The sequence below is a fragment of the Bos javanicus genome, chromosome 18 (genome assembly GCF_032452875.1).
Source record: "Bos javanicus breed banteng chromosome 18, ARS-OSU_banteng_1.0, whole genome shotgun sequence".
In the NCBI taxonomy this organism is placed as follows: domain Eukaryota; kingdom Metazoa; phylum Chordata; class Mammalia; order Artiodactyla; family Bovidae; genus Bos; species Bos javanicus.
Window position 1 is genome coordinate 36,044,463 of NC_083885.1, and position 23,453 is coordinate 36,067,915.

At 42.6% G+C, this 23,453-nt stretch overlaps 2 protein-coding genes across 6 annotated transcripts in view; both read left to right on the forward strand.

The window, feature by feature from the left end:
- The window catches only part of ZFP90 (ZFP90 zinc finger protein), a 28,357-nt gene extending 21,534 nt beyond the window's left edge, over positions 1 to 6,823 (forward strand). For both annotated transcript variants that reach the window (XM_061387709.1, XM_061387710.1), the window contains exons 4-6: positions 623 to 749; positions 1,079 to 1,174; positions 4,983 to 6,823. In XM_061387709.1, coding sequence (XP_061243693.1) covers positions 623 to 749; positions 1,079 to 1,174; positions 4,983 to 6,634 — 1,875 coding nt within the window. In that variant the 3' untranslated portion in view covers positions 6,635 to 6,823. The remainder of the gene's footprint in view (positions 1 to 622; positions 750 to 1,078; positions 1,175 to 4,982) is intronic.
- Positions 1,090 to 23,453, forward strand: part of CDH3 (cadherin 3) — a 117,250-nt gene continuing 94,886 nt past the window's right edge. For 2 of the 4 annotated variants that reach the window (XM_061387702.1, XM_061387704.1), the window contains exons 1-3: positions 1,090 to 1,174; positions 8,816 to 8,884; positions 23,173 to 23,272. In XM_061387702.1, coding sequence (XP_061243686.1) covers positions 1,134 to 1,174; positions 8,816 to 8,884; positions 23,173 to 23,272 — 210 coding nt within the window. In that variant the 5' untranslated portion in view covers positions 1,090 to 1,133. Of the gene's footprint in view, positions 1,175 to 8,815; positions 8,885 to 18,124; positions 19,278 to 23,172; positions 23,273 to 23,453 lie in introns of those variants that run through there. The other 2 variants (XM_061387708.1, XM_061387707.1) reach the window with 2 other exon arrangements.

Sequence of the window (23,453 nt, forward strand, 5' to 3'; positions counted from 1 at the left end):
GATGGTACTCCAAATGCACTCTGGAGTGCTGTGAAGCAATTGAAAGTAATGAGGTGAAAGTATACAAAGCACTAAGGGAAGACTTTCAAGATGCATAGCTAAATCTAAAAAGCAGGATGTAGAACAATATAAATGATAGTTCATAAAACAAGACTGTGTGGGGGAGGGGAGGGGGTGAAGGAAGCATGGAAAGGGACGGCTTAGTATATACACCAAACTGTTAATAGTAGTTACTTGTAGGGAGTTTAGTGGGATTGGCAATGGGGGTGAAGGGGTGCAGTCACTTTTTATTCCCTGCTGTATTTGGGTTTTGTAGCAAAGACAGTGCATGGGCAGTGAGGAATTGGTGATAATGTAGACAGACTTGGCTTTGAAGGGAACAAGATGAAAGCTAAGTAGGAGTACAGGATTGTGGAATATATTGCCCCTCATGACTTTCCTGCGTGCCATATTAGATTCTCTATAAAATTGTGTAACAACTAGTATATTTAACCCACTTTGCCCCCTCAGGATATCAAACATGTGATCACCTTTTTTGATAGACCCTATAGTAGGTTCCCAGTATTGCCATGGGAACATTTGTGGGATTGATCCCTGCTTGAGCAAGAATGTGTTCCTACAGGAATCACTGACATTTAAGGATGTAGCTGTGAACTTCACCCAAGAAGAATGGCACCACGTGGATGCTGCTCAGAGGCGCTTGTACAGGGATGTGATGTTGGAGAACTATAGCCACTTGGTTTCTCTTGGTAAGGACCACATCTTCTTGTCTATGTATTGGCAGGTCTTCCCTTTCTCAGAAGATCAGGTTGTGGGGCTCATAGTTTGGGTGACTGTGAGCAGGGTGTTCAGGGTTACAGTTTGTTCATCTTGTTGAGACCCAGCTTTATGGGTTTCTGAGCCTGCTTTTTAGGTAAATAGGAACCAGAAATAGGCCATTTGATTGCATGACTCCTCAAATTGCACCTTTTTTTTTTCCCTTCAGAGTTGCTGAGGATAAGTCCTAGTTCTGACTTTTAGAGGGTTCTTTTGTCAACTTGCATAAACAACCAAATCTTATGTGTTTACCTATGAGCAGGATATCAAGTTTCCAAGCCAGAGGTGATCTTCAAATTGGAGCAAGGAGAAGAACCATGGATAGCAGAGGGAGAAATCCAACGACCTGTCTGTCCAGGTAAATGAGGGAGAATCCAAGAATCAGTGCCGAATGTCGCACAGCTGAGGGAGAGGGAGGCACCTTCACTTTGCTGCCTTGGGAGCTCCTCCATCTGTAGAAGAGCTGCACCGTCTCCTGGATGACACCTTTGTGTGTCTCCCTTCTCCAGTAGGGCGTGTTGCTGTTGATAGGTCTCAGAGGAAAAGGTACCCCTTTTTCCTTTTTGAAAGTAGCCCTTTGTCTTAGTCAGAATGCCATCTCTCCCTGTCTTGTAACACTACTTCTGGATCATTTTCTCCTCTAGTATCCTCAGTCTCCCTGCATTGTTTGGAGATCTCTCTTCTTACTCATTCAGACATTAATTGAACTCCCATGTCTCCTCTTTGTTTCATCTTGCTGCTTTCACTGTCGATACCCCAGACTTGTAGGAATACCCATAATCTTGATTCTCCCTCCCTCCAGACTTCTTTCCCTGACTACACTCCTGTTCCACCTGTCTGGGGAGCAATGCTGTCTTCCTCTTGTCCTGCACTCCTGCCCATCTGATTCATTTCTACCCTCCAAAGTTCCTAGAGTATCCTTCTCTCCTGACTTCCCCACTTGTTCAGTGCTTCTTGGCTTTAGGTCTTTGGCTTTTCTTGCTTTTCCCTCCTAGTGAATCTGTCTTTAGGATTAGGAGCCTGCCTTCTGGCTTCCTCTCCATTCTTTCTATATTGTCCTTAGTTGCTCAGTCATGTCCGACTCTTTCCTAACCCATGGACTGTAGCCCTCCAGGCTCCTCTGTTCATGGGGATTCTCCAGGCAAGAATACTGGAATGCCATGGAATACTGGGTTGCCATGCCCTCCTCCAGGGCATCTTCCCAACCCAGGGATCAAACCGAGGTATCCCACATTGCATGGCAGATTCTTTACTGTCTGAGCCACCAAGGAAGTCCAAGAATACTGGAGTGTGTAAACTTATCCCTTCTCCAGGGGAACTCTCCAGACCCAAGAATCAAACCAGTGTCTCCTACATTGCAGGTGGATTCTTTACCAGCTGAGCTACCTGGGAAGCCCATTCTATATTACTTCTCTATAAAAGGGTGCCTGCCTTCTGATAGTTACAAGTCTTTATTCTGTGCTATAGACTCAGAATTGTCCTTACTTATACCCTGGTTACTTTTTTTTTTTTCTCTTCCCTTCCCACAAGACCCCTCCAATGCAAGTCCCACAGAGTTCTTATTAAAGATGTAAAGTCTAAGTTAATCATCTTGCATCCCCAGTCAGCACATTTTGCTACCTTACCTATTACCCATTTCTCCTCTTGCCCATTAGGAATTATCAGATTGCCAGTCCCTCAGGCCAGAAACCACAGTCAGTCTAGTCTTTTTCTTTCAATCCAAGTTATTTTCCTCCTTTGAGAAATATCTTAGATTTTCCTGCCTTTTAAATTGGACTGGTGACATCTTAAACCACACCTCAGATTTAGATTACTATAATTCCCAGTTGAAATTGCTCACTCTATCTTTTTGTAATCCATATTGGGTTTTTAAAATCATAGTTTAATTGAGGTATAATTGACATACCATAAAATTCTCCCTTTAAAAGTGTACATTTCAATGGTTGTTTTGGGATAAATACAGAGTTGTGCAGCCATCACCACTATCTAATTAAGCAGAACATTTTCAATATCTCCAAAAAGAAATCTTATACCCATCAGCAGTCACTTTCTACTCCTCATTCCCCCCAGCTCCTGGCAACCATTAAGCTACTTTTTGTCTCTATGGATTTGCCTATTCTAGACATTTTCTATAAATGGAATCATAATATGTAGCCCTTTGTGATTGGCTTCTTCCACTTAGCTTAAGGTTCATTCATGTTGCAGCATGTATCAGAACTTCATTCCTTTGTATTGCTGAGTAATATTGCATTGTATGGATATATCACATTTTGTTTATTCATCACGTCATGGACCATGTTGGATTTTAATGCTTTATCTCATAAACTACCATTCTCTGAAAGAACCTTTTACCTCATTATAGGAAGCAGAAACTCCCTTGATTTAAAGGTCCCCATCATACCTTCCAGTAATATCTTTCTATTCCTGCCAAAGAGAGCTCCACTAGGCTGAATTTCTTTTTGAAGTTACAGACCTGAGTACATTTCACCCCTACATACTTTCCGATGTTCTCTGTAAGAAGCATATAATTTCCCTCATTAGATAATAGTTTCTCTCTGTCCAAAGCCATCTATAAAGTCAAGGTCTCTCTCAATCATAAAACCTAATATATGCTAATATACTTGTTTCTTTCTTCCCTGGTCACAAATACCATTTATGTAATCTCTACCACACAAAATCAAATTTACTACATGCCATCTATTGGTTTTTTTTTTTTTAAGTCATCAAAAGATTGTCTTGTTTTTATTCTTAGATTTTTAAGCTCCTGGAGCATCTATTTATTATGTTTCTAAATATCTTCCCTCTGTGTTGCAGAGCATATTGAAGGCAGTCAGAAAATTATTGATTGTTATGGAATCTTGCTGGGGAAAGAACTTTCTCATTCATTAATTTCACCAAACATTTCTTGAATGTCCCACTGAGAAATATTCTAAAAGGAATGCAAAGTATTCTCTGTCTTCAGGAATTTAGAATTGAGTCTTGTTCCAGGGTAAGGAATTTGGGAATTTAGGATTATTTAGTTACTGGTTCTTTTTTTCCCCTTTTAATGTTTATATGAAAATTTTCAAACATTTGAGAAGTTGAAAAGATTATACAGTGAACACTGTATACTACCACCATGATGCTATAATTGTTAACCTGTTGTTATATAGTAACCTATTATATTTGCTTTATCACGTATCTCTTTATCCATCTGTTAATCTGTCTTTCTTTTGATGCATTTCCTAGTGAGTTGCAGACATGAGTACATTTCACCCCTGTATACTTCAGCATGTATATAGTTGACTGGAGTTCAATATTTGTTCATAGTTCTTTTTTTTTTTTTAAAAAAACATTACAGTGAAATTTACACCTCTTATAAGCACCATTTATTTCACTTTGACAAATGCATTGTCCTATCTAACCCAAACTTCTTTTGATACGGAACATCTCCAGCATTCCAGAAACCTCCCTCCCCTTAGTTTTTAAAAGATTACCATTCTTAGAACCTAGACAGTAATTAATTTCTGCTGTTAGTATTCAGAGGTTAAACAAAGGTTTAAAGGTCAATTTTTTTTGGTTAAGAGAGGTGATTAATGTAAAATCAGAACTCAGATAGACTAAAACCACAGCTCTAGTTGTAAGGGCAAGGATGATTTGCCTCTTGAAATATTACTTTTTTATCTGCTTGGGAAGTATAGCCCTCTATCTCCAGTTATGTCAAAGAATCATTTCAGTTAGTTCACTGGCTACATATTTTCTCAGCAAGGTTTGAAGATCTGAAGCTTCAGAAATGACTTGAAAGAAATTATGAAATGAATGTATTAGGAAGATAGATTCCATGGCAGTTTGTAAAATGGACAAAGAGCATGAATAGCAGATAGGACTCTGCATGAAAGACTATGATCCTATTCTGTTTGTATCTGTGCCTAACTCTCTCATGCTAACTGGTTCCCTTACTCCCTATGTGGGCTTTCTCATTCTGGACTTATCCTTCATGATAGCTCTGCAATGATAGCTCTGTCATCTCTCTCCACTCTTCCTTTCTCCATTCAGGGTCTTCTTTTGAAGTTATTGGACTAATTTCAAAACAAAGTGATATGTAATTGCTGTCTTTTCATTCCTACTATAGCAGTTTGTTTTAACAGAGGGGAATAGGGGATGTTTGCACTTTGGGTTTCTTTCAGACTGGAAGACCAGGCCTGAAGCCAAATCTTCACATCTGCAGCAGAGTATATCTAAAGTATCCCTTAGCACAGATGAGCTCTCACATACCACGGGAGAAGATGCTTGGGACCTTAGTGGCCAGTTAGAAAGGCATAAGGAAAACTGGAAGAGACATCTGGGGCCAGATTCATCCACCCAGAAGAAGATAATCACACCAGAGGAAACTTGTGAGCAAAATACATTTGGTGAAAACTGTAGATTGAACACAGACCTGATTACACAACTAAACATTCCTCCAGGATCTAGTGAATGTGATACACTTGGGAGCAATTTGGGACATAATTTAGACTTACTTAATCAGAATAATATCCTTGCAAAAAAGAAACCTTATAAATGCAATAAATGTAGAAAAGCATTTATTCACAGATCATCTCTGACTAAACATGAGAAAACTCATAAAGGAGCTGGAGCTTTCCCCAACGGTACAGATCAGGGAATTTATCCTGGAAAGAAGCACCATGAATGTACTGACTGTGGGAAAACCTTCCTCTGGAAGACACAACTTACTGAGCATCAGAGAATTCACACTGGAGAGAAACCCTTTGAATGTAATGTGTGTGGGAAGGCCTTCAGGCATAGCTCCTCCCTAGGTCAGCATGAGAATGCTCATACTGGAGAGAAACCCTATCAGTGTAGTCTTTGTGGAAAAGCCTTCCAGCGCAGCTCCTCTCTCGTTCAGCACCAGAGAATTCACACAGGAGAAAAACCTTATCGATGTAATTTGTGTGGGAGGTCGTTTAGGCACGGCACATCCCTCACTCAGCATGAGGTTACACATAGTGGAGAGAAACCCTTCCAATGTAAGGAATGTGGGAAAGCTTTTAGTCGATGTTCTTCTCTTGTCCAACACGAGAGGACACATACAGGAGAGAAACCTTTCGAATGTAGCATATGTGGGAGAGCTTTTGGTCAGAGCCCATCCCTTTACAAACACATGAGGATTCATAAGAGAGGCAAACCTTACCAAAGCAATAACTACAGCATAGATTTCAAGCACAGCTCATCTCTTACTCAAGATGAAAGCAATGTCCCTGAAGTGAAGTCCTATCATTGCAATGCCTGTGGGGAAGATTTCAGTCACATTGCAGACTTCTCTGACCATCAGAGGATCCACACTGGAGACAAGAACCCCTATGATTGTGAACAGGCCTTCAGTCAACAACCCATTTCTCATCCTGGTGAGAAACCCTATCAATGTAATGTATGTGGAAAAGCTTTCAAAAGGAGTACGAGTTTCATAGAGCATCACAGAATTCATACTGGGGAAAAACCCTATGAATGTAATGAATGTGGAGAAGCTTTCAGTCGACGCTCATCACTAACTCAACATGAGAGAACCCACACTGGAGAGAAACCCTATGAATGTATCGACTGTGGGAAAGCCTTCAGTCAGAGTTCATCCCTCATTCAGCATGAGAGAACTCATACTGGAGAAAAACCCTATGAATGTAATGAATGTGGGCGAGCTTTCCGAAAGAAAACCAATCTGCATGATCATCAGAGGATCCATACTGGAGAAAAACCCTATGCTTGTAAGGAATGTGGGAAAAACTTCAGTCGAAGCTCAGCTCTTACTAAACATATGAGAATTCATACACGAAATAAACTCTAGGACCCTTGACATTAAGAAATATGAAGGAAGCTTTAGTTAAAATATTATTCAGTATCAGAAGATTCTTACTGGAGAGGAAGCTTGAGGATATAATGAATTGTGTGTGTGTGCACGCACACATGCGTGCAGGTGTGTATGCTTGTGCGCATTGTGTGTTGAGAAATCTTTGTACTAGCAGTGTTTTTTTTTTTTTAAATAAAAGCCACATTCTCAGATCTGATTACATACATGTGAAAACAACTACAGATGTCTTATATAATCTGTTAGAAATGACATGCCTATATATTGGACTTTGTAAAGCTTTTGAATATATGTATGCAGGGAATCACCAACTTTCAACAATTTAATTTGTAACTCTCAGTGTTTACAGCCTTTTTTAATAAATAAAACTCCCACAGTGATGACCAAAACTCATTTTTAAATTGCTTGACAAATGAATTCAACTGCAGCTCTTACATTAAATTTACCATGGAAACCAGTTTCACCTCCAGGAATTCACCGTTCAAAGAATTAAATCAGCTGGTCCAGCCTCTTCCTTGTACAGATGAAACTGAAAGCCAAAGATGTGAAGTGGTTTGCAAGCCTGATACAGTTTATAACAGTAAAGCTGGGTGGAAAATGCAGGTCTTCTGGATCTTTGGCCCCATGGTCTTGCCACTGAAAAGATATTTTGGAATTCAGGGCTTTAAAATAAGTTTTAAAATAAATCAGATGCACAAATATTTAACAAGCACTCAGGAGTTGAATATAAGAGGCAGCAAGACATATGCAAATTTGTCATACTTATTTAAAGCAGCTTGTTGGAAGCTTACAACCAAAGTTGTAAATAGTAGAACTACTAATGACTTCTTTCCTTTTCCCAAGTATCATATTTCAGGAAATATGGTCAGTTTCATAGAATTTATTAAGTCTTCCTGCTGTGCTTTTCATGATCCTCCCATGGGAAAGCACTGCACCAAGCTTCCTATATTGATTTGATCAATGGGAAAACAATACAGAACCATAGAGAAAAAAAAAATCCCCCAATTTAATTTTACTCTAAAGTATGAATCCATTTATCTCTTGCCATAAAATTTGCCTTTAAATCAGTTAAGGGAATCAGCATATAGCAGATCATTTTGTGTGCCAAGGAAATTTTCATCATAAAAAATTAACAGTTTTGGCTCTATGGTGCTTTTCCATCAGTAAAGCATGAGGTAAACGTCAGGAGCCCACTCTAGTCATTAATATCCCTTAAAATCTCCCATGGACTGTGCTAAAGGAATTTCCAGAATCTTTGTTCATTCGCTGGCACCAGTAGTGCAGATAAACTTGGGAGCAACTGTGGAAATTGACACCTTTCATGAAAGAGCCTCTGCCCCTGCCCCCAGGATAAGCAGATTTTTCCATCCTAATGATGAATCATGGGGAGGAGTGGTAAGGGTTGGTGTTGATATAGTAATCCTTTCTTACTGGTTTCTCTGCATGCCAGGTAGCAGGAGCTATCCTTTTTGTCTCATCCTGGATAATGTCATGCAGCTCCGAAACATCCTTCTAATCCTCTGCAGGAAAAATGTGTGTGGGGTCAGAAATGTGGGATGTCTAGCCCAGTGCATTTATCACACATGAAACACGATGGGTTATTCTGTAGCAGATCTGTCCTCCCAAGACTTCTGTACTGTTCAGAAATACCTTTTCTGTGATGTTCACCACTTAGTTCTTCGTGCACACACAATGCCAAGACATGCCTATGCTGTCAGTAATACTACTCAGAACCTCCTCCACTGATTGGCTTCTTATCTGGGAAGCCTATCAGAAACTCTTTTTGCTTTTGTTTGGGGATCCCCATGGTGGACTGTTCGCAAGAATGGCATGAATTGTAATCAATTGAGTGCAACGTAACTGTTACGGAAGTTTATAAAGACTTGGTTCCAGGATACCTAAAGGATACCACTGGTTTGTGTGTGGAGTCTGGCCTAGATCCAACCAGTCCCTGAATCTCAGCACATCGTCATTGGCAGGGGGAGCACAGGATGTATGTATGAATGGAGGATTGCTTAGTCCCAGCAACCACACACCATGCATTTACGAACACCGAGCTTTCTAGGCAATATGAATTACTTCCTTGGAACATCATTGTATTATTTCAATAAATAGCCTTCTTCGTTGAATGGGAGTCAGTTTGTCTTTTTCCATTTTCAGAACTTGGCTAAGATTAAAGAGTGATGCATCAAAGGAAGAGGGATTAACTGCTAAACTCATCACATCCAGGTGAGTTAATAATAGCATTTACTGAATGCTTACTTTTTGAAGACACTGCTAAGTACTTTACAGCCATCATTTCATAATCCTTACAGCTCCCCTAATAGGTTTTGTGGTATCTTGTCTTTGCCCAGCTTTTGCCCCCCTCTTCCTCTTGTAACAATCCCTACTGTACTGACCACAAGAACACAAGTCAGGACATCCAGGAGCTCAAAGATAATTTCAGGGGCTGTTGAGCCAATTAGAGTCTTTGAACAGAAATTTTTTTAAAACAGACTTTAGCAAGGATACTTTGATTTGAGGTTGCTAGGCTGGTAAGGTGAAGGCCTAAAGTTGCTTGGAACCTGATTCCTTACCAGAGAGAGCAGGTCTGCTGTTGTTGTGGAGGATGAGGTGACATGATGGTATTCTCATTTCTCATTCCTAAAGTCCCTGGACTGGATTCAATTTCCGAAGCTTTTCCTGGGATTCAGTGGGTTTCCCACGACCAGTGGAATGATTCCCCTTTTGTTGTATATCTGTTTCTTGCATTGAAGAAACAGTGTATGTATTATATCTTTGTTTTCTAATGGGGAGAAAAACCCAGAGAGATATCAGACTTGGAACCCAGAACTGCCTGGCTGCAAAGGCACAGCTCTTAACCTCTAATCTTCATCATGTCTTCAGAGCCATGTTATGTTCAAGGAGCTGCATATAACAGGCTTTTGAGGGTGAATGGAAGAAGGGATATGGTGATAATTTAAATCAGAGACCCAAGTGGAAACAAAATGAAGGACCTTGGAAGGTTTTTCTTGACTATTTCAGTAAATTAAGTCCCCCCAATTCACCCACAACCTTCACCTCTTAATATATCAGTTATTTGTATTTGCCTGTACTGTAGATAAAATCTTGTATCATACTTAAATAAAAAACCTTCTTATAAATGTTTTCATGTTGCTACATAGTGTCATGATCCCCTTAAGAAATCCACTACTATTGCAATAATATTTGGGTAGTTTGGGGCATTGGTTTTATAATAATGACATTGAATACTTATTATACCTTTTGAAGCACCCTTGCCTTTTTATTTCCATGGAATTTTTTTTCTTAAAATACCCATAGTGAGATAAACATCTAAAATGGGGTTACTGTGTCAGCATGTATAGATAAGTATAACCAGATGGTGTGAGGTTCATATAAGAGTGAACTGGATATAATAGTGCAGGAATAATTGTCCCAAAATTACAAAAGAGAAACAGGAGAAAACCAATCTTCCACTCCTGCTGCCTGGGTATGTGTGGGGAAGGCCCCAGGGCAGGCATTATGTCCTACAAAGCCTCTTGCATTTCTCTATGCAAGGGTGGATAAGAAAACAATTATTCTGTTATTAGGTATACTGATGCTAGTGCTCAGGTCTTTATAGCTACAGTGGGCTTTGATAGATACTGAACTAGTTAATTCCTTTTTTGTTAAAATGCAGATGTCTCATCAGGGAAGGTTTTAATGACTGCTAAATTGGCCTTCTTTTAAATTCTAATAGATTATGTTGATGTCCTTCACTTTACCATGATTTGTACTTTTGATTGATTGGTTTTTCTCCCAACCCTGAAGTAGATGGTGAGTTCCAGGAAGGCAGAGTCCACATCATTTGGCTAACTTTTTTTGTTCCCTTGCTATCACAATGCCAGGGACACAATAGGTACTTAATGTAGTCTTGTTAACAGTACAGTGGAGATGTGTTGATAGTCAAAGAAGATTGGCTTTTCAAAATGAAAAGATGTTCTATCTTGAAATCAGAATACTGCAAAAGAAAGCAGTGAGATATTATTTCATATTCATTAGGCTGGCAAAAAGTTTGAAGTCTGGCAGGGGGAAAATGAGAATATTTTGTTGGCAGTATAAGGGAAGTTCCGTATCTTTCCTTGCTCTTAATATAGGACTTACAGTGCTCTGTCTTTGGACCTCTTTTCTTTTTCTACAGTCCCCCTCACTGGGGCTTTTATCCAGACTGAAGGCTTTAAATACCCACTTGAAAATTTTATCTCCATTCCAAGATTCCATACTCATAACCAACTGCCTACTTGACATCTCCACTTGGATTTCTAACAGACATCCCAAATTTAATATGTCCGAAGATGAACTAACTCACGATCTCCCCATCCCAATCTCATCTTTTATCAAGTTCCTCCCTCAAACTTCCCATCTGAGAAAAGGTAACCCCAGTTGCTCAAGCCCTAAACCTGGTAACCATTTTTGATTCCTTTCTTTCACATCCCACATCCAAGGTTCATTAAGTTCTGTTTGCTAACTTGCAGGATCTATGAAGATGGCCATATCTTGTTGCTTTTCACTCTTTATGGAATCCTCTTCCCCTAGATATCACTTAGTTTGGTTCTTCACCTCCAGCAGATATTTATTCAGTGAACCCTTTCTTGACTATTGTACCAAAATAGCAATTTGTGAGAATTCCCTGGCAGTCCAGTGGTTAGGACTCTCTGTTTTTATTGCTGAAGGTACAGGTTGAATCCCTGCTCAGGGGAACTCAGATATCACAAGCTGTGTGGTGTGGCCAAAAAATAATAATAGTAAAAAACCAGTGCCCCTTCATGGCATACTCCCATCTCCCTTCCCAGCTTCATTTTCTCTACAATACCTACCACCACCTGACATAGTAAATATTTTACTTCCTTTTTATATGCCCTTCTATTTTGGGGGGGGGGATCAGATCAGATCAGATCAGTCGCTCAGTCATGTCTGACTCTTTGCGACCCCATGAATTGCAGCATGCCAGGCCTCCCTGTCCATCACCAACTCCTGGAGTTCACTCAGACTCATGTCCATCGAGTCAGTGATGCCATCCAGCCATCTCATCCTCTTCTCCTCTTGCCGCCAATCCCTCCCAGCATCAGAGCCTTCTCCAGTGAGTCAACTCTTTGCATGAGGTGGCCAAAGTACTGGAGTTTCAGCTTTAGCATCATTCCTTCCAAAGAAATCCCAGGGCCGATCTCCTTTAGGATGGACTGGTTGGATCTCCTTGCCGTCCAAGGGACTCTCAAGAGTCTTCTCCAACGCCACAGTTCAAAAGCATCAATTCTTCAGCGCTCAGCCTTCTTCACAGTCCAACTCTCACATGCATGTATGACCACAGGAAAAACCATAGCCTTGACTAGACGGACCTTTATTGGCAAAGTAATGTTTCTGCTTTTGAATATGCTATCTAGGTTGGTCATAACTTTCCTTCCAAGGAGTAAGCCTCTTTTAATTTCATGGCTGCAGTCACCATCTGCAGTGATTTTGGAGCCCAGAAAAATAAAGTCTGACACTGTTTCCACTGTTTCCCCATCTATTTCCCATGAAGTGATGGGACCGGATGCCATGATCTTCGTTTTCTGAATGTTGAGCTTTAAGCCAACTTTTTCACTCTCCACTTTCACCTTCATCAAGAGGCTTTTTAGTTCCTCTTCACTTTGCCATAAGGGTGGTGTCATCTGCGTATCTGAGGTTATTGATATTTCTCCCGGCAATCTGGATTCCAGCTTGTGTTTCTTCCAGTCCAGCATTTCTCATGATGTACTTGTAAATTTTATTGAAGCATAACATTCTTAAAGTACAAAAATAGGTGAACAGCTTGATGGTTGAGAACAGCAACTTACATATCTTTCTCAGTGCCCTTTCCACAGTATAGGAGATAACGCAAATGTTTAATGAATGGTTGGACTGCATGTACATGTACTAACAAGGCTAACATCAAAAACAATTGAAAATAAAGTTACAGAGGGATTATATACAATGTGATAAAGCTTATTAAAGGTCCGTATCACCTTTTTAAAAATCAATTTGCGAAGTAAAGGTAGGAAAGTATTAAAATATCAGCTTTAGAGTGGTGGTTTCCTCTGGAGTTAGAGGGGAAAGGGATGGGAAGGGATAAAGACAGACAAACTTTTATAGTTTTTTTTTAATAAAACTCAAAATATTTGTTAAAAGAAGGTGATGCATATTTGTTGTATATGTGTCTCTGAATTTTAAACTCTTTTACAGTTAGTTTGCCTCCCTGCTCTTAATCTGGTCCCTCCTCACACACAACCAAGCTGGGGAATCAAGCTTGGTTCCCCCTTGGTATCATCAACCTTTGCTGACCTATTCAGCATGCCTGAAGGATTTAGGAAAAGGAATAATGGGCAATCATGTTTCCAAGGATGGGAAGTTGATCCAGGCCCAAGAAAGGGGTGTCTCGGTACTGTCAAAATCAAGTAAAGCAGTTTCCACTCTCTAGAAATGCCATTTGAGGGAATAGTTAAAAAGAAGGGGAGGACAGGGGAGCAGAGGGCTTCCTATAGATAAGCAGCATAAATGATTATTGGCAGGTGTTGGTGGAAAGAAAGCTAATTTTTGCTAGCAAATTTTAGTGAAAGCCTTATAATTTTGGAAAAACTTTTTTTTTTTTTGGTAAACATTTTAATGGATAAAGGAGCCAAGAAATTTGGACCTGATAACATAGATGGAAGCCAACATAGATCGTATTTTATTCTTGTACGACCAGATAATTTTTAGCTGTAATGATTAATGGGGTTTTTGTTTTACTAAAACAAAAGTGCATTAAGGAACTAGCAGTTACCAGTTCTCAAATTTTAATATTCATTTTCAAAAGTTAAAGAGTTGTCACAGGGTTTTGGCATGGATTTTTCTGTTAGCTTAGAATTGCTGCTAAAGTCTGAAAGATGAAAAATGTCATGTTCCCCTACATTCTAAAGGGCACCACAAGAACTGGGCACATGCTCTCCACAGGATTCATTAGGAGGTAGGAGATTCACAGCCTCTCACTCCTAGGGCCCGACTGACATGTAACCACGGAACAGAGTCGTATCCAGAGGAGACGGTACCTCTGGTCATAGCGTGAGGCCTCTATCCCTCCCCATGCATGGTGCTAGGTATATCAGGCACCAAAAGGTATTAGGGGCATCTGAAATCGCTGGAGCTTATGTCTTTATCTCCAGCAAAACCACAGGCCCACTACGCGGCTACTACCCCCAGTTCTTAGGAGAGCTCGCCATGCACTCATGTCGTTTGTATTTGGTGGTAAGGCGGTGGGAGTAATCTAACACCGATAGGTGCCTGCCACAGTCTGGAGATTTCTGAAGGGGCGGGGGGCGGGGGTGTGTGTGCTGCTGGAGTAAACTCTACCCACTGAGTGTGAAGCCCTCTGAGGGTCCGCCTTTGTGTTGTTCGTAGGCGGAGTTCCAAACTGAGTGTCAGGGGTCAGACAAGCCGGCTCTCTCCTACTTCTTTGCCGTCAGCGTTTAGAAGACCAGGATTTCAGTGGATCTTGGGTAGGGTGACTGTATGTAGTGCGTGTTCACTCGTTATTGATCCACTAAACCAGGACCATTGAGCTCATTCTCAAGGGGGAGCTAACTAGATGGGAAGCTGGGATTGTGCTGGCACACCGGGACATGTGTTTATTCTGTGCATGAGCTCACCCAAGGAAAGAAGTTAGACGGTGGGCAGGAGCCATTGGACTGTGTCCCAGGGGCTACCCCACCAAACTCGCGTGTGACCCACCTGGAGAGGGGTTGGAGGTGAGGACTGAAGTAGACCACTCCTCTATGAATGAATACAGTGGGCTGGGATGAAGCTGAACGCAGCCCCCAAACCAGCGCGCATCTCCCTGTGAGGAAGCCACTACAGTTCCATTGGTGTTGGTTGGGGAACTAAGATCGCGCATGCTGCGAGGCCAGAAAAAAGAAAGGGAGCCCATTTCCGCCCCGGAACATTGTACCAGCTCTGGGTTGGGAGTGTAATCCACAGAATTCGGCCACACGCATGCGGACGGAGCGGCCCGGGGCTCGTCCCGCGGCTGGAGACTACATTTCCCGAAAGCCTTGGCGGTGGAGCACTTCTGCTTCCGGTTTGACGTATTCCGTCGCCAACGGGGGCGCTCTTTGCGAAAGGAACGTGGGTCTGACCCCTGCCTGACACATTCAGTTTCGAGCTGCGCGGGGAGGTTTGCACTCCGTCTGGTGTTCATTCCCTTTTGAGAAAGTGCAGAGAGGGCAAGAGCTTGGGCGCGTGCATGGTATTTGCCCAGAGCCAGGCTACCCTCCTCCTGTGGCCTCCACCAACCACCCGTGTCCCATGGCTAGCGTAGAACACCCCAGGCCGGGACCTTGTCCTGTTTTCCCTCGCTCTGCCCATTGGCCGGAAACTGCTATCTCTGTCACCTGATCTGGATAATTTGGGAGACGTTGAATCATACTGAAGGAAAGTTACACCGCTCAAAAAAGCCCGGAGTTAAACCTCCCCTCTGGATCCTCCCCACCATTCTATGCAAAACAAAGAACTCTCTCATGGGAAGAAAAAAAATGGACGTTAAGGTTGATTTTGCCCAGCTCCCAGCCAGGCCCAGCCTCTGGCCGATCTCCAGAATTCCTTGCCCCAGCAGTTTAAGAGATGACTAATCTGAACAACCTTGGAGAAGAACTGGCCCCCTTAAGACAGTAGATTTCCACATATATGTCTATATATACTTACACTTTTCTTGGGTTAGTGCAGCAGCTCACTAATACTGTTGCCCCTTCTTGCCTCATTAAAGGTGATCTGTTCCTGTAAAGTGCCGGTCTAGTTCTTTTCCCAAACCTTGCCTTCTCTAACTCCCTTACCCTATGACAGGAGGTAGTCTAGGTGAGTGGAGAAATTTAAGGTATTATCTCCACTTTCTGGAAAAAGTGTGGCTTTTCCTGAGGAACTGTGAATTTCTACTTTGAAACAGAGCCATAAAACCAGAAACACCATCTCTTCTCTCTTCCAGTCAGCTCCCTTCCTGGGGACAGGAAGGGTCCTGTGCAGGTAGGCTGGAGGGAGAATAACGTAGCGTTGAGTGAAGGGTTACACTAGTGGTAATGGTAGTCTACTTAATTACTCTTACTACTCTTCCGTGGAAAATAACTTCAACTGAATAAAACGTTGAAAAAGAAAAGCATTCCAAAGAGCTAAGAGGAGAGTGAAGAATTAAGGATCAAACTCTAGGAGAAGCAAGAGACTAAATCATAATCCCAACGCTCAAAGCTACTTTTGCCTGAAGACATTTGCTGGTGGAAGGAGACACCTGTGAAACCCAGCTGTAAGGATGGTGGACTTGCAGTATAAGAGATACAAGTGTAAATATGTTGAAAGCTGGGAGTCTGAATAATTGCCCCACATTTGAACTGGGACCCCAAATGGAGACACCCTCATGAAAATGTTAAACTGGACATAAGCCGTGGCATAGATATGTCTCCCAAATTCAGCTTGTCTTGGAGGTGTAGAGATCCTCAGCCTTCAAACCCTATAACTGACCTAGTGGTGCGCTCAGTTGCCTGATAAAAGCAAATGAAAATGATCCTTTAGAGAAAGATATTATCGTCTCAGACATTAAAGTATTCACACACACCCTTCTTTTTCAAATAACGTCCAGTACACTCTCAAAGATAATCAGACACTCAAGGAAATAAATCGTGAATGAGAACATGCAGAAATAATAGACAACAAATACAGACACAAACACATCAGATATTGGGACTAACAGGGTATAAAATAGCACTTCTTGATTTTTTCTTAGTATTTTTAAAGAGATAAAAGACCCTGTTGAAAACATCTATGAAGGCAAACCTTAAAAAATTGACATAGAAGTTTTGAGAAAATAACCAAATGGAATTTTTTTTAAAAAGCTAATTAAAAAAAAAAAAAAACTCCAACAGCCATATGTTTGACAGCAAATTAAATATAAAAGAAGAATTAATGAACTGAAATATAGGTGAGAATAAATTGTTCAGAAACTAGTGTACAGAGAAATACAGAAGACAAACACCTTAAGCTGTTGGGTAGAAAGATCAACATAGATTTAATCAGATTCCCAGAAGGAAAATACAGAAAAAGGTATATGTCAAACATACCAAGGTACAGATTCAGGAAACCCAGTGAAATTCAAAGAGGATAACAAAGTAATATAGGTGAGAATAAATTGTTCAGAAACTAGTGCATAGAGAAGTACAGAAAACAAATACCTTAAGCTGTTGGGTAGAAAGATCAATATAGATTTAATCAGATTCCCAGAAGGAAAATACAGAAAAAGGTATATGAAAGACATACCAAGGTACAGATTCAGGAAACCCAATGAAATTCAAAGAGGATAACTAAAAGTAAGTCCACGACAGATACATCATGGTGAAAAAGTAGTAATATAAAAGGTAAATAAGCAATTAGAGGGAAAAAACCTAACTTCTGACTTCCCAATAGCATCTGTGGAAGCCCTATGAATGAGGAATGAAGTCTTCATTGTGTTTAAAGAATCTGTCAACCTAGAACTCTGTATATAGCAAAATCTTTCAGAAATGGAGACACAAATATATTTTATACAACTAAAAACAGTCAAGACTTGCTCTCTGAGTGACCTGTAGCAAACTCTTAAATGAGGCTGCTGCAGGAGAAGGCAATGGCACCCCACTCCAGTACTCTTGCCTGGAAAATCCCATTGCCTTCTCCGTAAATGAGGCTACCTGTTAGGATTTATGTGAGGATTAAGTTAATATCTGTACAGCGCTTTGCCCTGTGCCGGCTCGTAGTTGGCGTTCTCTAAAATGTTTGGTCCCTCGGTGAACAAGTCGGGATTGCGGGGGCGTGGCCCTTGTGGGGAACTCTCCCAAAGCGGGTCCCAGTGAGAGCTAGTGCTGCAGGGTCCCGTCCGTCTCCCTTCCCGGACGCCGCAAGCATGCTTGTGGCCACCAGAGGGCGGTGTCACATCGAAGAGGGTGCCCTGGAGGCTGCAGAACTTGCACCAGGCGAGCTTGTTGCAGGGATGCCTGGATGCGTCTTAACATCGCTGACGCTGATCTGTCCTATTGCCAGGTACTCCAGATCGCCTCCCCTCAGGTGCATCCCTTGCGGATAGAGGCCCTGAGAGCTGCTGCTGCTGCTAAGTCACTTCAGTTGTGTCCGACTCTGTGTGACCCCATAGACGGCAGCCCACCAGGCTCCCCCGTCCCTGGGGTTCTCCAGGCAAGAACACTGGAGTGGGTTGCCATTTCCTTCTCCAATGCAGGAAAGTGAAAAGTGAAAGTGAAGTCGCTCAGTCGTGTCCGGCCCTCAGCGGCCCCATGGACTGCAGCCTACCAGGCTCCTCCGTCCATGGGATTTTCCAGGCAAGAGTACTGGAGTGGGGTGCCATTGCCTTCTCCGGGCCCTGAGAGCTAGTTTCTGGTTATTTAGATCCATGCAAACCCTTAGTTGTGGTATGTGAAATCTAGCTCCCTGACCAGGGATGGAACCTTGGCCCCCTGCATTAAGGGAAAAGAGCGTTAACCACTGGACAGTCAGGAAGTCCAACGGACGTTTATTTCTAAATATTCAACTAATGTTTTCATGGCACACACAGGTTCTATCAAAATTCAGCAAAAAAATATTTAAAATATCAAGACATAGAGCATCACCCAGACTTCTGGCAGTCCTGCCAACTTGCTGAAGGAAGTGGTCCAGGAAAAGAGGGACGAGAATCTAAAACTTGATCTTGGAGCAGAAGACTGACTATAACCTCATTCTCTAACTGGGAGTGCGCGTTTGAGTGGAGCCACATGGAGCTGACCAGTTGTATTCTAGGCAGAACTAAGGTCTCCTTTGTATTTTGTGTGTGAGGTTTCTGAGGGGTAGGGATGAGTTTGGTGTAGAAGAGAATAAATACCACGACCAGTCTAAGGAAGCAAGGAATGTTGACAGTCTTTTGAGTCTCAGTTTCGCAGACTTCTGCATCAAAATATCGGAAAATGGTTTTTAAAAAACGCAGGATTCTAGGTCCTATTCCATGCCTCCAGAATTTGTCTTTTGGGGCCGGGGCCTTGGAACCTGCATTTTGGCAAACATCTCTATCTCTATTGCATGCCAAGTTTGCAGATCAGACTCAACTACGGTAGTGGCGGTGGGACTCATGGGACAGGGAGAACCCAGAGCTTCTGACACGACTAGTCCAGCATGTCAACCACTCTTCTAACCACTAGCCCCACTGCAAGTTGCATCCGCTCGAACTCCATACACCATCACTCCCCATCCCCGGCGCATCCCAGCTCCCCACGCCCCTTCCCCAGCTCTACAGCTGGTGCATTTGACACTAGGCGCTATCCTCTGCGCCGCGGCCCCACGTGCGCGCCCTCGCGTGCTTTGCCCCGGAAGTGCTCGCGCACGGCTGGAAGTGCGCAGAAGTAGGGGCGCCCCAGAGGGACCCCTGGGGTAGGGAGGCCCCCCCCCTCCCCCGCCTTTGTGGAGTAGGAAATGAGTGGCTTTGAGTCGGAAGGCGGAGAAATGGAAGGGGGCGAACAGGACGGAGCAGGAGAAACAGGGAAAGAGTGGCCAAGCGCGGGCGGAGGACGGAGAAAGGGGCGGCGCGGGCCAGAACCTCGAGGTATGTGCGGGAAAGGGCTCTTCCCTGGGTGGGGAGGGAGCCCTGCGCGTGATGCTTGCGAGAGTCGGGGAGACCTGGAACCCAGGAAGTAGCGGGAACATCAGAGAGGGGACTTAGCGGAAGGTAGGACTGTGAGGTTCTTACGAGGGGACGTTTTAAGTGGTGGAGGGAGAGGCTGCTGGGAGCGGTAGTTGGGAGGGTGACTGGAAGGAAGAGACTGTCCGGACCGTAATCCAGCTTCTTTTGTGGGTGGAGTGAGAGACCGGAGAAGAGTGGGGTGGAGTCGGGTCCTGAGGAGCTAAGTACTTAAGAATTGGGGCAAATAGGGAACGATTTGGAAGATGAGGGTGGTAAAGGAATAACGTTTCAAGAGTAAACTTTGGGAGCAGTGAACAGTTTGCAAAGACTGTTTCGGGACTGGTGAGGGTGGGTGGAGGAAGGCAGTTTAAAGAGTAGTTTTCTTGGAAGATAGGAGAAAGGGTTAAACAGCTTGGTGAGATGTCCGAGAGAAAGTGTGTGTGGGGGGAGTGGGGAGCGTAGTTTGGAGGAGGGATGGGAAAGAGAGAAGTCGATAGAGGTGTCCCAGAAAGTGGGCGGGGCTAGAAATAGGAAGTGTTTGTAGCTCAAATTCAAGCGAGAGGAGGAGGGGCTCAAGGGAGAGGGTGGAAAAAGATGGGGGCTGGTGGAAGGGAAATCCAGTATAGAGGGAGACCTCAAGCAGAGCTATAAAAGAAGGGGCTTTGGTGTTCCGGGCGGTAGGAGGAGAAAGGGTAGGTAGGTGGGGTCGCAGAGTAGCAGAAGATGGAGAAAACTGGAGTAACTCAGATCGACTGAAGCCATTTTTTCTACCCCTTGTCTGCTGCTGCTAAGTCCCGTCAGTCGTGTTCGACTCTGCGACCCCATAGACGGCAGCCCACCAGGCTCCCCCGTCCCTGGGGTTCTCCAGGCAAGAGTACTGGAGTGGGTTGCCATTGCCTTCTGCAAATACCAGTAATTGATTTCCTTCATCATGGGAATCTTAAGATGTGGTGGCCAAAAAGTTCATTTGGTTTTTTCTGCAGGATTGATCTAGTAGTGCTTAGTTGTCTTTAGCTTCATTGGAAACAATTTTGTTAGATTGTATTGCGATAGCTGTCATATTAGCATGCGTTAAAAAAAAAAAAAAACTTAACCAAAATTGGTGAATTTTTGTGTAGCTATTTTAATACTGAAGATGGAAGAAAAAAAACAACATTTCCCACATATTATGCTTTATTATTTCAAGAAAGGAAAAAATGCAACTGAAACACAAAAGAAGATTTGTACAGTGTATGGAGAAGGTGCTGTGACTGATCGAACGTGTCAAAAGTGGTTTGCAAAGTTTCGTGCTGGAGATTTCTCACTGGACCATGCCCCACGGTTGGGTAGACCAGTTGAAGTTGACAGCAGTCAAATCAAGACATTAATTGAGAACAATCAACGTTATACCACAAGGGAGATAGCCGACATACTCAAAGTGTCTAAATCAAGTGTTGAAAACCATCTGCACCAGCTTGGTTATGTTAATCGCTTTGGTGTTTGGGTCCCACGTACCTTAAGTGAAAAAAACCTTCTTGACCGTATTTCCACGTGTGATTCTCTACTTAAACGTAATGAAAACGTTCCATTTTTAAAACAAATTGTGACCGGCGATGAAAAGTGGATACTGTACAATAATGTGGAACAGAAGGGAAGGTGGGGTGAGCAAAATGAACTACCACCAACTACACCAAAGGCCAGTCTTCATCCAAAGAAGGTGATGTTGTGTATATGGTGGGATTGGAAGGGAGTCCTCTATTATGAGCTCCTTCCAGAAAACCAAACGATTAATTCCAACAAGTATTGCTCCCAGTTAGACCAATTGAAAGCAGCACTCGATGAAAAGCGTCCAGAATTAGTCAACAGAGAGCGCATAATCTTCCATCAGGATAATGCAAGGCCACATGTTTCTTTGATGACCAGGCAAAAACTGTTACAGCTTGGTTGGGAAGTTCTGATTCATCCGCCGTATTCACCAGACATTGCACCTTCGGATTTCCATTTATTTCGTTCTTTACAAAATTCTCTTAATGGAAAAAGTTTCATTTCCCTGGAAGACTGTAAAAGGCACCTGGACCAGTTCTTTGCTCAAAAAGACAAAAAGTTCTGGGAAGATGGGATTATGAAGTTGCCTGAAAAATGGCAGAAGGTAGTAGAACAAAATGGTGAATACGTTCAATAAAGTTCTTGGTGAAAATGGAAAATGTGTCCTTTGTTTTTACTTTAAAACTGAAGGAACTTTTTTGGCTAACTGAATATTACCCACTTTATAGATAGGTAAACTAAGCTCAGAGGAGTGAAGTAATTTGGCCAAGGTCATGTGACTAATTATGGTGGAGTCAGTTGTATATGACACTCTCAGAATAAAGCCCAAGTTCTTTAGACAAAGAACTACCATAACGTCTCTGATATGAGTCCTGCCTGCCTTCCTAATCACCTCCAACACAAGTTTATTCCTACCTCAGGGCCTTTACACCTGCTATTTTTCCTCCAAAACATCTCTTCACTGGGCTAACTCCTTATTACCCTTCAGGTCTCAGTTCAAATACAAGGATTCCCTAATAACACAATGACTTTTTGTCTCTTTGGCCGATTTTAGTTTACGTATTATATTTTTTGTTTGTATACTGTCTAATGTCTGTTCCTACTACTCCCCCACGCCCTTATGACAGGGGCTTTGCCTGCTTTGTTCACTGCTGTATGGCTAGTACTGGCACATAGTAGGTTCTCCATAAGTATTTGCTGGATGAATGAATGAATGAATGACTTTACAGGAAGGTAAAACAGTTAAAAACAATGTAACTCCTCTGGGTATCTTGAAATAACAATTCTTGCATAGTGAGCTTACGAAGATTAAAAGAAATGAAAGAAATCACAAGGCCTAGAGCCACAAGATATATTTTTAAAGAAATGAGGGTTTCAGTTCTCCCACCACCCACACGCTGGACCTCAGGGCATTTGCAGACCTCTGCACTCTGAAAGCCCTTTGTCTCCAGAGAAGGAAGAACCCTGGCAAGAGGGATGAGCAATGCACCAGCACCACTATTTGGGTAATAGCTAGGGCTTTTCTTCCCAGGCTTGTTCTGCTGGTCCCCACACCCCTTCCTGCAGGCAAAAATCTCTATTTAACCAGGAACTGGAACTCTGGAAACCCTGCGGGACAACCGTGAATTGAATAATATGTGTCAGGCAGAGAAAGGGGTGCTTAATGAGGGAGGCTGGGTTCTTGTGATCTAAGAAATCAAGGAAACTGTTTTCTTCATCTCTCTTCCCTTTGTGGGAGTGGTACAGAGTAGGGTGGGGGCTTGAGTAAAGAGAATTGAATTAATCCTCTCAGTTCCTAGCCCACTCTTAGTTGGTTTGTGCAAGGCTTTTCTCTGGTTTTATTAATTCACTCTTTCATTCATTTCTTGTCATCCCTCCCCTCCAATCCCATTACCCTCCTCCCCCATTCCGTTTATAATAAATACCTTTGAATTTGTATGTAGCTTTGTCAAGTGTGTAGTATTGTCTTATGTGACTGTGAATTTAATTTTTTAATTAAAAGGATCTACTGTAGGTCACATTGTGTTTCTTACTGTGTTAGCCAGCCTCCAAGATGGCCCCCAGTGAGATCTCCCAGTATTCATATCTTTGAGCAGTCCCTGAAGAGAGCTGAATATTTGCTGAATTGCACTGAATACAGTGCAGTTGTATTGCAATTCTATGCAATTCTATGCAAGTGCATACCCTACTCAACAAATAGGCTATTGGCAAAGATATCAGTGTGCAGATTCCAAGGCTCGGGGATGGATGATATCGCAGTATCCTCTTTGCTGCCCTTGATTACCCACTCTAGGGGAAGCCGGCTGCCATGCTGTGAGGACGCTCAAGCAGCCCTATGGAGTGGTCTAAGAAGAACTGAGGCCTCCTGCCAACAGTTCCAACTTGCCAGCCATGTAAGTGAACCATCTTGAGTGATTCTCCCACGCCAGTCAAACCTTCAGATGATTACAGCCCCATCGACATCTTAACTGCAACTTCATGACAGATCCCAAGTAAGAAACAGTCAGTCAAGCCATTCCCAAACTCTTGACCCACAGGAGTCAAGGGAGATAATATGTTTACTCATTTTCATAT